Here is a 12,971-nt window from a genome sequence, read left to right as displayed (position 1 = left end):
GTATAATGCTCCACAGTCCAAACAAATTTGAATCACAATGGACATCTGGACAGGGCCACAGCCCACAAGGCCAATAAAAATCTTCTCTTGATCAGAACTCAGAAGTGAATCTTTAGAGCATCCGCAAAGGTGAGGCTCCCCATATCTTCTCTTTCCTTTTCTTATTCGTCCACCTCATTTTCCACTAACTTTTTCATTTACCCTCCCCATTTCATAATTACATTTACCGAAGATGTCTTAGTCTAGTGGTTAAGACAGAGGTATTGTGGACAATAAGTCCCAGGTTCGAATCCCCCCTCCCCTCTATTGTAATGCGACTAAGTGCGCGCTTCGATTGACCAAAAAAAAAAAATTACATTTATGCAACAATTGGGTTCTCCAATTCACACATAAAATTTTGGGGACCTTCCCAAAAGTTACACAAATTACTTTACTTTTTTTTTTTTGGGAGCTCCCCTAAAAACAGCGGAACCCCATTTTATGGGGAGGTTGGTGCAACAATGGGGTTGCTCATTTGAGAAAAGAGAAGGCAAATGGGGAGGTGATTTCTCTCCTTTGCGGATGCTCTATGCATTATTTTTCTAACAAAAAAAATCTTCACCATTTCAAAACTACAACATTTAGAAATCAGAAAGAATCACATTTCTTAAACGAAGTCTTTGTTTGCACACATTTCGAGGTCGCAACGACATCTTGGACATCGATTGGTGCATACACAATCGACCCTACCATTAACCATCACATGATGCACGCCTTTATTTAGATTGTTTAATGGAGTACTTGCTTAGTGAAACTATATTATACAAATTTCGTTTCGGAGGCATGTGAAGATCAGTTAATGTATTATATAACTGGTTGTATATACAACTTATTTAATGTAGTTGAGCTTTGTTATAAAGTTATCGAGCTCTACTAACAAAATTATCGAGTTATGATATAAAGCTACTGAGCTTAACAGAATAATTATTAAGCTCAATAACTTCATAAAATAGCTCAATAACTTGTAAAATAGTTCAACAACTTTGTGTAAAAGCTCAACAACTTTGAGGCGGTTGTACAATATTACTATACAACTGGTATTGTGAAACGGAAATATAAAAATGACTTATATTGTGAAACGGAAAGAATACTTAACTACTACGTCGGTGGCATTAAAGTCCTATAAATTCGGAAAAACTATGTAGATCAAAGTACTATGCATCACCACTTTCACAAAATTACTCACTTTAAACTACTTAGTGAAATTAAGTGAAAAAAATGGGATCCTTAGTCGGAGAAGGGCGATCGAATTTCCATATAGTTTGCATACCGTACCCGGCACAAGGCCATATCAAGCCTATGTTCCAACTAGCCAAGCTCCTACATGCTCAAGGCTTCCACATCACCTTTGTCCTCACCAAGTATAATCATCGTCGTTTGTTACGATCTAGGGGGCCCAACGCTGGTGATGGCCTCGAACGTTTCAAGTTCGAGACCATCCGAGATGGGCTCCCACCATCTGATGCAGATGTCACACAAGACATCCCTACTTTATGTCAAGCTGTCATGACTAATTTTCTTGACCCTTTTAAGAGTCTTCTTAGGAAACTTAATAATGATTCTTCTACAGGTTCACCTGGTCCAGTCACGTGTATTATTTCCGATAGTGTTATGCCTTTCACCTTAGACGCTGCCCGTGAGATTGGAAATGTTCCTCTGATTTGGCTTTGGACTGCTAGTGTTTGCGGGTTTTTGGGTTATTCTCAATATCGTCCTCTATTCGACAAGGGTATTGTACCCTTTCAAGGTACGTCTATCACTCCTGCTGTTTATTGTTATGAAATCGAGTTAGGCTCAACCTCGCTGAAACAGATTGTTATCTATTTGACTATTTACTACCGTATATCCTCTATAATACCGTTGTTCTGTTTTATACAACTTTGTGTCTTTACTCTTTATCCATGAAACTGACCTTATATTGAAGAAACTGACTTTTTGTCTAACAAAATCAATGCAATAGAAACTTTGAACCGACCACAATGTCCGATAGGGCTGGGCACCGGTCCGGAATGAACCGGAACTGGAATCCAAAAAAATTATGGACAGGAGACCGGACCGGAATTAAAAATTCTGGTCCAAGACCAGACCGGTTGGACCGGAATTATTTTTACATATCCTCTTTTTCAAATTCCGGTCCAAAAAACCGGACCGGTTAGACCGGATTAAATAAGCCTACACTTGTTTTTTTATATAATATTTTTAAAAAAAATAAAAAATACAATAATTCCGGTCTTTTCGGTCCGGACCGGAAACCGGAATCTTTAAAAATGTTGGACCGGGGACCGGAAGATTCCGGTCCGGACCAGTCCATTTTTCCGGTCCGGACCGGATTATGCCCACCCCTGATGTCCGAATAGTTTACGTTTGCTTTATTAGACTAGGCTTAAATTATGTTTGGATTCGGGTTATACATAAACTGGATCATATAATTTACGTTTGCTTTAATTTAAAATAAGTTATATTCTGGCTTTGTCCAAAACCAATGTTTATATTTTAACAGTATTATTATTCAATCAAAGTTAAACAAATGATTGAGACGGAGGGACTATCTGACTTTCCTATACATTGGAACAGATTCAGCATTCTTAACTAATGGAAGCTTAGAAGAGACAGTTGATTGGATACCCGAAAGCCTAAAAGATATACAGCTGAAATACATTCCCAGCTTCATTCGAACCACGGACAAAGACGACATCATGTTCAATTTCCTGTTACACTGTGTCGAAACGACTGCAAAATCCTCTGCACCCGTGATTTTCAACTCGTTCGACTCATTTGAAAAAGACGTACTCTTAGACGTCTCTAACTTAGTCTCCGGCCCAATCTACACTGTCGGTCCATTAGACTTTATGGCTGATACAACCCTAGAAGACCCTGCAACAAAATCTTTAGGGTCAAACCTCTGGAAAGAAGACTCAAAATGTTTACGTTGGCTCGACTCAAAAAAACCCAATTCCGTAATTTTAGTCAGTTTTGGTAGCATTGCGACGATAACTAACGAGAATCTTTTGGAATTCGCGTGGGGGCTCGCGAATAGTAATCAGTTTTTCTTATGGGTACTTAGGCCTGATCTTGTTAACGGCGAAAAATCAGTGATTCCGAATGAATTTCTAATGGAAATAAAAGAAAGAGGATTGATAACAAGCTGGTGTGATCAGGAGACGGTTTTAAAACATCCGTCATTAGGTGGGTATTTGACGCATTGTGGTTGGAACTCGACATTGGACACAATATGTGGTGGGGTACCGGTGTTATGTTGGCCGTTTTTCGCGGAACAACAGACGAATTGTTGGTTTAGTTGTGGTAAATGGGGAATTGGGTTGGAGATTGATGGTAATGTAAGTCGAACCGAGGTTGAGAAGCAAGTTAGGAAGCTTATGGTGAGTGATCAAGGGAAAGGAATCTTGAGTAATGCTAAAAAATGGAAGAAATTGGCTGAAAAATCTGTGGAAAATGAATGTGGATCATCTTATATGAATTTTAATAAGTTGGTTAATGATGTTTTGCTTCCAATGAAACAATTTGGTAAGTGAAAAAAAAGGTTATGAATTTTTTCGGGTTTTTCTTATACCATTACCGGTTTATTCCAGCTGAGTTAGTTTAAATCCTGGTACCGCCACTGCATGTAAGTGATTAATCATTGACTAGTTTAGTAATATTGGTTAAATCTTGTTGAATAAATGGATTAGATGTAAGGTTGGATTGGATTGGTTTTATAGTCGGAATACAAAATGTTTTGATTGTAGTAAGAATGTAACACAAATTTGTTTCCAATAAAAAAGAATGTAAGGCACACTCAATTCCTTTTCTGTTATGGTATGCGCTTTGCATTAAGGGTGGTCAAAGAAATTGGCGGGCTGGCCCACCCGTAACTAGCCCGCTAATCGAGCCACTTTATAACCCGGCCTGGTTGGCCCATATACAGGTTGTCCGACCCGATGCCACCGAAGTTGCTTTCAAAACGAGCCTGCAGTCTGCAGAGAAACATAGATCATGCTAGCCCGGGCCACGCGGTGGACGGCTAACGCCAGATAAGCATATATCTCCTTAATTTTTGTGAAATTTATCGTAATTACTGGGGAGCAGGGTATTTAAGATTAGCTGATTTGGGAGTTTTGGGACGTGAGCCAAACCTGAACCGTAGCTGTTGCCTAAATCATTTTAGTTTGACTTAACATTTTTTATATAATTTTATTATAATTTTAATTAATCTGTTGACTATTGTAATAAAACCTTTATTGGTTAATTAACATTAAGATGGTTACTCTCCTATTTACTTGGGAGACCTAGCTATAAGTCACCAAATGAGAATGGCTTTTCTCGAACCAGTGTTCATTATACCCAAATCATATGTCAAAGCAAAATCTACACGAAAATTTGTGAATTGAGAAGTAAATTGCAGCCGACAGACTACTGGTTTTGCAATGCTAGAAATACATCATAATACTTCCCTTAAAACAGGAAAGCTGACAAAAAAATCAACCAGGAAAGTCCCAAAATTCATCAATGTATAAACTAAGCCGACTGCACGGAAATAGACAAGTTATGGACTGTGGGGTTTCAAGATCGACCTCACGTCTTTTAATGTTAACGTATAAGATGAGAGTGTGTATAAGTTTTTACTCCTTTTGTTTTAATCAAGATGGTATCAGTTATGTTTATTTTAAATCCTTCTAGAAAAAAGTGATGGTTGAGATCCAATCAATAGTCTCATACCGTAACAGTTGTATAGTCGATTTTCCCTGGCTGATGAGATAGGCTAAGGCCAGATATGTATGTAGTTATGTACTGTTCCAGCTTGCTCTATGTAATGACATCTCCTTATTTTCCATGCCGTTCATCGTAAACAAGCTAAGGACCGAAGTAATAACTTCGAATTTAATTGAACCAGAACGGATAAAGTGCAAATCAATGAAGCATATCTTCATGAATCATGGCACTACTGTATTCGACAACAATTTAAAATTGCACCTCCTACACCAAGTCTTTAATTTGGCCACCTTACAAAATTTCGTGTGTCAGAGCGGCATCTATTAGAGGTGATCATTTAAGGGTTTGACAATTAGACTTGAACTGAACACGGGTCGAGTCTCTTTCAAAAAAAGGCCGACTGAGCCTGTCGGCCTAATATGTGTTGTAATATTGTCCATGCTCGCCAATTTTAAGCTAGGAGACTTATTGTTCATGGACTTTTCGGCGTTTTAGGTTAATTATAATAATTGACACTTTGATAGTAAAATTAAAGTTAAACTCACTACTCCATATAACTTTGTAAAATCGACTACACATGTACGAACGCCAGTACCTAAAAGATTAGTCCTTACATTTATTTAAGGTAAAAAAAACTTGATTACACAGTTAGAAATAACCAACGTATCTTATCTTTTCGAATCAGAGAAGATGAGTCCTTACTTGAATGGCTCCAAAAATCGAGATATTATACTTTGATTGGTGCAAAACATAATAGACCCTACCATAACCATACACAATAATAACATCATTCAGCCACACCTATTTTTAGTTGGTAGATATAATAAGCACATGAGTATATAGAAGTTGAATGTTTTTTTACACTTTCACTAAATTTATCCATCTTTGAACAACCAATTCAAGTGAGTAAGATTAAGAGCTTGAGAAACCATGGGATCCTCAGCTAATAAGCTCAATTTAGTATGCATACCGTACCCGGCCCAAGGCCATATCAAGCCGATGTTCCAACTAGCCAAGCTACTACACTCCAAAGGCTTTCACATAACCTTTGTCAACACCGAGTACAACCATCGTCGTTTGTTAAGGGCGCGAGGATCAAACTCAGCTGATGGCCTCGAACATTTCAAGTTTGAGGCCATCTCTGATGGGCTCCCGCCCTCAGATGCAGATGTCACACAAGATATCCCTACATTATGTGACGCTATTATGTCTAATAAGTTACTTGAACCATTTAAGAATCTTCTTCGTAAGCTGAATGATCCTTCCTCAGGTTCACCTCCTGTTACGTGTGTTATTTCCGATAGTGTCATGCCTTTTACTATTGACGCTACCCGTGAGGTCGATAATACTCCTTTGGTTTGGCTTTGGACGGCTAGTGTTTGCGGGTTTATGGGATATTCTCAGTATCGTCCGCTAATCAACAAGGGGATTGTACCCTTTCAAGGTACATATTTTACTTTATCAAACACTTTCCGATATTTGCTACTAATAATTGCTGATTTACGTGTGTAACTTTTACTGATTTTGCTATGTAAGACCTCGCTAATTTGCTACTAACGACAAATTTTCTAGCTACGCCACCTGCATTCGAAGTTCTGTCCCTAACTGTAATAATGGTCTCACGCCAGATATGTATGTACCGTTCCAGCTTGTTCTAAGTGTATCATATCAATAAGTCTTGCTGAAGACGGGTAACATTTCGTCACAAGCTGAACTGCTGAAGACCCAGTAAATGAGATCCATTTAAGATGAAAATAAATGAAATGTAACTAGAACAATTTTCGAAGCTATAACTGAGACTTATTAAAATGGTCACATTTGTCGTTAAAATGGCGACACTTGGCCAGTTATCAGCTTGTGACGAAAAATACAATGTCCGTCTTCAATGAGAATTTGCGTTATCATATAGTAGTGTACTTAATGTCATCTCCTTATTTTATGTGACATTTATAGTAAACAAGAACCGAAGTAACTATAGATTTATATAATTGAGCTAGAAGGGACAAAGGAGAAATCAATGAAGCATATCTCCATGACTTTATGGCAAGTCTTAAACATTTGACAATTCAAAATCGCACCTCTTTCACCAAGTCTTAAATTTGTTACGCATTACAAACTTGCGTTGACATAGACTAGATGTGATTAGGGTAGTACACGGGCCGGGTTCGGGGCGGGTCGGGCTCAGCTAGCTAGGCCTGAACCAGTCCGTGGGAGAGAGGCGGGCTTGGCTGGGCCGGGTCAAGTCGGACTAGAGGATGTATGACCCTGGCCAGGCCAAGGGCGAACCGGGCTGGCGGGCCTCGCATATATTTTTTTTAAAAAAAATTGTCCTAAAATAAACGGGTAAGGGCTTGGTATATGGAACCCTGGGCCAGCCCATGTAGTGGGCGGGCCTTACCGAGCAAGGTGCGGGCCGGGCCAAAAGGAGCCCTGTGACGGGGCGGGTCGGGTTGACTGTACCCGTTCTTTTGGCCAGCTGTAGAGGTGATCATCTCGATCAGGATTTGGATTTGAGGACTTGAACTGAACACGGGGGTGACGAGTCCCTTTCAAAAAGGGTTGATTGAGCCTTTAGAAAAAAATTAGGTTAAACCTTTAGAAAACGACCAAGATATCTTATCTTTTCGAATCACAGAAGACGAAGACGAGTCCTTACATGAATGGCTCCAAAATTCGAGATATTGTCCTTGATTGGTTCAAAACACTATAGACCCTACCATAAACAATCACACCATTCAACACCACCTATTTTTAGTTGGTGCATTAGTACATAATACATATGAGCAAAAGAGCATTAAGAAGTTGTATGTTTTTTTTTTAATTACACTTTCACTACTAAATTAATCTATCTTTGAAAAACCAAGTTATTAGTGAGAAACAATGGGATCCTCAGCTAATAAGCTCCATTTAGTATGCACACCGTACCCGGCCCAAGGTCATATCAAGCCGATGTTCCAACTAGCCAAGCTCCTACACTCCAAAGGCTTTCACATAACCTTTGTCAATACCGAGTACAACCATCGTCGTTTGTTAAGGGCGCGAGGGCCTAATTCAGTAAATGGCCTCGAACACTTCAAATTCGAGGCCATCCTTGATGGGCTCCCGCCCTCAGACGCAAATGTCACACAAGATATCCCTACATTATGTGACGCAATTATGTCTAATAATTTACTTGAACCATTTAAGAATCTTCTTCGTAAGCTGAATGATCCTTCCTCAAGTTCACCTCCTGTTACGTGTGTCATTTCCGATAGTCTCATGGCTTTTACTATGGATGCTGCCCGCGAGGTCGAGAATACTCCTCTAGTTTGGCTTTGGACGGCTAGTGTTTGCGGGTTTATGGGGTATTCTCAATATCGTTCGCTGATCAACAAGGGGATTGTACCCTTTCAAGGTACATAGTACATATATACTCTACCTTATCGAACACTTTATGTTGTCTACTTTGCTACTAATTGCTCTATTGTTGGAAGTTGGGGTTAGTGTTATGCAATATTGATTATAGTTTCATTAAAAAGAAAAAAAAAACGTAAATAAGACCGTTATATGCATGCAACCACTTTATCCCATATTAAAGATCATTATATGCATACAACTATAAGAAGGGTTTATCTGGTAAGGTGGTTTTACACTACACTCTGTTTAACCAAATAGCCTTATAACAGTTTTAAGTTATAAGAGTAATTCGTAACTATAATAACCCGACTCACCACTGTCGTAACACAACCCTAATAAAATGAGATGTGTATTTTTGGACCATTATTTGTCCTCATTTAAGCACAAAGCCTTGTTACTAAGTGGTGGGTGGAAGCCCTTATAAACATATCACAATCCTCATGTTTTCTCGATATGTGACAACTTAATCTCATAACCTCATGGGGTGTTACAGTTACCACCCTACATGAGTAGTTAAGTAAAATAAGAACTGGTTTTAGTCTAGTGACGGAGTCAGGAATTGACCCTAACGAGGGCGAAAAATCTTAGCAGAGGCGAACGGGTAATGGGTATAAGGGAAACTCAAAAACAGTTGGAAATTTTTAATTAAAAACTTTAAAATATCCGACCTGTGCTAGCCCTCCTAGATCCATCACTGGGTTTTACGATAATACTTGTGTAAAAGGGTTTTATCAAAGTATTTTTGATGTTAAAACAGATATTTTCGTCTCAAAATATACCAACCGCGTATTATTAGGGTAAGAAGAATTGTTTGTTGATCAAATTGTTCAGTGTCGTTTGTAATGGCGTATCAGATGTGGTGCATTATTGAGTATGGTCCCAAAGTGTGATAAAATAGTCACAATACTACAATAGTTAATTGTCTTTGTATGTAAGAATTGTAGTGAACCGTAGACATTGCCATTATTGAGTAGTGTCAAATTAAATAGTACTTGTCTATCGTATTCATGCATTAGATTTACGTCCAAAACTGGCGACTGACGACGACGTTACTCATTTACGCACGCACTTAATTGGTCTATAATATGGGAGACTATATATGGTTGTGGACTTGTATTGCGCCCTAGACTTTGCCATCGTGACCCGCGAGGATTTTTCGTATTAATTGTCGTATTTCGCTTGTATAAGTAGACTATTACACGGTTGTTAATACTCCGTGACAAAAACAACAAATTTGACAAATTCAAATCGATTACAATAACAACAATAATAATAACTAGGTCGAGAAATAGGATATTTATGTCCAAATTTAGGATTCTAGGCTTGGACGTAAAAATTTCACACCCGGCCTAGGTTGAGACAAGGATCTCCTTGATCGGGACATGGGAGAACCATGTCCAACCACATATTTCATTCGTTTTTTTTTTCTAATTAAAATATGTTTTTAATATAATTTTTATTTATTTAAATCATTGTTATTAGTATATGTATTTAATTTGTTGAATTCATTATTATTTCATTTAATTTTAATTTTAAATCTGTTGAGTTCGTTGCTTAAGTAATTATTTTTGTATAGCTTTGTAGTTTATTAACTTAATTTATTGTTGGTAATTCGCTGTTTCAGTTAGTTTAATTTAATTATTTTAATTAACGTTTCCCATATTAAACCAATCATATTTTCATTAGTTTATGGTTGCGGAATGATATGATTTTTAGTGTTTTTTAAGTTTAATTACATGGAAAAATAGGTGTGGGGTATTTTGGATAGTTTAGGTAAAAATGTCGACGATAACTAGTAATTTGTCCACAGTCCTAGCTCATGTATTCGCAAAATGCAACGAAATGTCACGGTCCAGATTTAATACCATGGTAATTAACTCGGACTAATTTTGGTATACTTGTTACAGATCCAACATTCCTAACCGATGGATCCTTAGAAAAAATCATTGATTGGGTACCAAACAGTCTAAAAGGCATTCAACTAAAATACATCCCAAACTTCATTCAAACAACAAACAAAGACGATGTCATGCTCAATTTCCTCATGCTTGCGGCTGAAACAACTGCTAAATCCTCTGCACCAGTAATCTTCAACTCTTTCGACGCTTTCGAGCAAGACGTCCTCTCTGACTCTGCTAAATTAATCGGCGGCCCATTCTATACTATAGGCCCATTAAACTCTTTGGTTGAGGTAATACCACAAGACCCTAGTGCCAATTCATTAGGGTCTAATCTTTGGAAGGAGGATGAAAAATGTCTACGTTGGCTCGACTCGAAAAGGTCTAAGTCAGTAGTGTATGTTAGTTTTGGGAGTATAACAACAATGACTAGTGAAAATCTTGTGGAATTTGCATGGGGACTTGCAAATAGTAATCATTTCTTTTTATGGGTGCTTAGAAATGATCTTGTTAACGGCGAAAAATCAGTGATTCCAAATGAGTTTTTGTTGGAGACGAGGGAAAGAGGGTTGATAACTAGTTGGTGTGATCAAGAGACGGTGTTGAAACATTCGTCTGTAGGTGGGTTTTTGACGCATTGTGGTTGGAACTCGACTCTGGATACGATTTGTGGTGGGGTGCCGGTTTTGTGTTGGCCTTTTTTCGCGGAACAACAGACTAATTGTTGGTTTAGTTGTGGTAAATGGGGAATTGGGTTGGAGATTGATGGGAATGTGGATCGAACCGAGGTTGAGAAGCAAGTTAGGGAGCTTATGGAGGGGGAAAAAGGGGAAGAAATGAGGAAGAATGCAATGGAGTGGAAGAGATTGGGTGAAGAAGCTATGGAAAAGGGATTTGGGTCATCTTATTTGAACTTTAATAAGTTGGTTAATGATGTTTTGCTTCCAATGGAATATTTGGGCATGTGATGAGGTTATCGGAATAAGGTTGTCTTATAGTGTGTGACGGTCCTTTTATTGGTTAAGACCTCGTTAAGAACTATCAGTAAATGAATGTTTTTATATATAAGCAGACGCCAGACGGTCTTACTCTATATCGTATCGTGTGGTTCATTACAAGAACTAGCACAACATGGCATATGGGCATGTAATCTAGATAATATGATTATTGGTGAAGATTATTGTATTTTCAATTGTTTGTATACAACAATGTTTGTGTTGCTTGGTCTTGTACCAAAATACATGAATTTTCATGTGTAATAAGAAGGACTAGGCCACTTTTGTATTATGTTTTATTTGTTAACAGACGTCGGTTAGTTTAGCTGGTAAAATTATAATTGGTGTTATTTGTAACTTTGAAAGAAAAACATAATTAAATAAGGAACAAAGTTGAAAAACCTTCATTTCATCGTGATTAGGACGAAATTAAATTAAGATCCCGATATTATCAACAAACTCATTATTACATAAAAGTAATTAAGAGAATATCGGATAATTACCGACTCATTAAAAACGTAATGCGGTTAGATAAACGGAGGAAACGGAGAATGACCTGACCCAAAAGCCCGAATATGATCCTTAAGAGACCTCTTATGTTTAAAATCCGACCCACAAACACAAATCCAACGTTTCCCACAATTTTTCTCGTGTGTTCTCCAGTCACCTTTAACCGCCAACGGTTTACCACATTTCCGACAACTAAACGGTTTAACACCGTGTTTCCGCTTGTAGTGAGTTTGAAGATTACGAAAGTCCTTCAATGGCTTGGCTTTTGGGTTGCTAATGTTGTTTTTGCAGCCTTCTTCACAACAATAACATGGTACACTTAGTATACCTTTTGGTTGTGCTCCTTTCAATGCATTTGGGCCTGTTCTGTACTCTGATCCATGCCCCCACATGTGCATCTAGCCCACATAAAAAACATTAATTTTAATGAATTTAACTCGTAACAATAATTCTTGTATAAAACTGTTTTACAAAATTATTATTATAATTTGTAAAAATCAAATGTCACTTTTAACTTTTTTTTATGACCAGGGCATCAGGATCTTTGTTATATGGTTTTATAATGTTTTATTATAAAACTGTTTTACAAAAGACTTTTTCTGTGTAAAAATATTTTCTGTTTCTATTAGTTTTAATAAATTTAACCCGTAACAATAATTCTTGTATAAAGCTGTTTTATGAGACTGTTGTTGTGATTTGTAAAACCAAATGTCACTTTTTCATGATCAGGGTATCAGGATCTTTATTACGGAGTATATGGTTTTACAATATTTTATTATAAAACCGTTTTACAAAAGACTTTTTCTGTGTAAAATTATTTTCCGTTTCTATTGCAAAAATTCTTCATAGGCTAGATTATAAATAAGATCAAGCTAAGGAAAGCAAAAGGAGTAAAGGACTAAATTTTACCTGAAGATTATTGTAACGATTGTAGGTTTTATTACAAAGGTGGCAAGAAAAATGAGTAAATCCGACTCGAATTTGAACCGCACTTGGTATCCAATACTCCTTACACCCTTCCTTCTTACTCAAATCATCATAATCCGGTAACCCAATTCGCAATGCCACCGTAACATCACCCTTATCTTCCAATTTCTCGTCTTTCAACACCGTCTTCATACCCTTTACGTCCTTAGACAATAGGTCAGATTCGGCCTTGCATGGAAAAAGATCGAGTGGCTCGACGACTTTATGCATTATACAATTAAAGTGCTTGTTAATTTGTTAAATGTATAGTATAGCTAGGTAAGTAGGTCATTCTATTTATATATACATAGAAAAATTCTGTTATCCAATCATGGGTAGTAACGGTACATTAATATAAATTAATTTAGATGAATTTAAGGTAAGATATTAGGTAGCTAGAGCATGAATCTTGTTGAGTAAAAGCCAATTTCTCATTTAAGACGGTTGTTATCCGTCT

At 37.5% G+C, this 12,971-nt stretch overlaps 3 protein-coding genes across 4 annotated transcripts; 2 read left to right on the top strand and 1 right to left on the bottom strand.

The window, feature by feature from the left end:
- The first annotated feature begins 1,159 nt into the window (after positions 1-1,159).
- Positions 1,160-3,839, top strand: LOC141658447 (7-deoxyloganetin glucosyltransferase-like). The gene is made up of 2 exons (XM_074465394.1): positions 1,160-1,786; positions 2,614-3,839. Exons 1-2 carry the CDS (start codon positions 1,258-1,260, stop codon positions 3,570-3,572), a joined length of 1,488 nt encoding a protein of 495 aa, XP_074321495.1. The 5' UTR covers positions 1,160-1,257; the 3' UTR covers positions 3,573-3,839.
- A 1,739-nt stretch (positions 3,840-5,578) lies between these two features.
- LOC141585882 (7-deoxyloganetin glucosyltransferase-like) lies at positions 5,579-11,330 on the top strand. 2 transcript variants are annotated; one of them, XM_074406952.1, is made up of 2 exons: positions 5,579-6,193; positions 10,053-11,330. In XM_074406952.1, the coding sequence occupies exons 1-2, from the start codon at positions 5,680-5,682 to the stop codon at positions 11,009-11,011; spliced, it is 1,473 nt and encodes a 490-aa protein (XP_074263053.1). In that variant the 5' UTR covers positions 5,579-5,679; the 3' UTR covers positions 11,012-11,330. The 2 variants fall into 2 exon arrangements, with proteins under 2 accessions (XP_074263053.1, XP_074263052.1); XM_074406951.1 differs by lacking the exon at positions 5,579-6,193 and adding an exon at positions 7,430-8,143.
- A 229-nt stretch (positions 11,331-11,559) lies between these two features.
- LOC141658445 (protein TRANSPARENT TESTA 1) lies at positions 11,560-12,750 on the bottom strand. Its single transcript, XM_074465393.1, has 2 exons — positions 12,458-12,750; positions 11,560-11,946 (listed from the first exon to the last, which is right to left on the bottom strand). Exons 1-2 carry the CDS (start codon positions 12,743-12,745, stop codon positions 11,566-11,568), a joined length of 669 nt encoding a protein of 222 aa, XP_074321494.1. The 5' UTR covers positions 12,746-12,750; the 3' UTR covers positions 11,560-11,565.
- Between the last annotated feature and the right edge of the window lie 221 nt (positions 12,751-12,971).

Source organism: Silene latifolia, chromosome 6 (assembly GCF_048544455.1).
Source record: "Silene latifolia isolate original U9 population chromosome 6, ASM4854445v1, whole genome shotgun sequence".
NCBI classification, from domain to species: Eukaryota; Viridiplantae; Streptophyta; class Magnoliopsida; order Caryophyllales; family Caryophyllaceae; genus Silene; species Silene latifolia.
The sequence above is the reverse complement of the archived record's forward strand: the minus strand, read 5'-3'. Positions and strand labels throughout refer to the sequence as shown.

Coding starts and splice junctions, on each gene's coding strand:
- LOC141658447 (XM_074465394.1), top strand. CDS start 1,258: ATGGGATCCTTAGTCGGAGAAGGGCGATCGAATTTCCATATAGTTTGC. Junction 1,787..2,613: donor GGGTATTGTACCCTTTCAAG/GTACGTCTATCA, acceptor ACATTGGAACAG/ATTCAGCATTCTTAACTAAT.
- LOC141585882 (XM_074406952.1), top strand. CDS start 5,680: ATGGGATCCTCAGCTAATAAGCTCAATTTAGTATGCATACCGTACCCG. Junction 6,194..10,052: donor GGGGATTGTACCCTTTCAAG/GTACATATTTTA, acceptor TACTTGTTACAG/ATCCAACATTCCTAACCGAT.
- LOC141658445 (XM_074465393.1), bottom strand. CDS start 12,745: ATGCATAAAGTCGTCGAGCCACTCGATCTTTTTCCATGCAAGGCCGAA. Junction 11,947..12,457: donor ATCGTTACAATAATCTTCAG/GTAAAATTTAGT, acceptor TATGTGGGCTAG/ATGCACATGTGGGGGCATGG.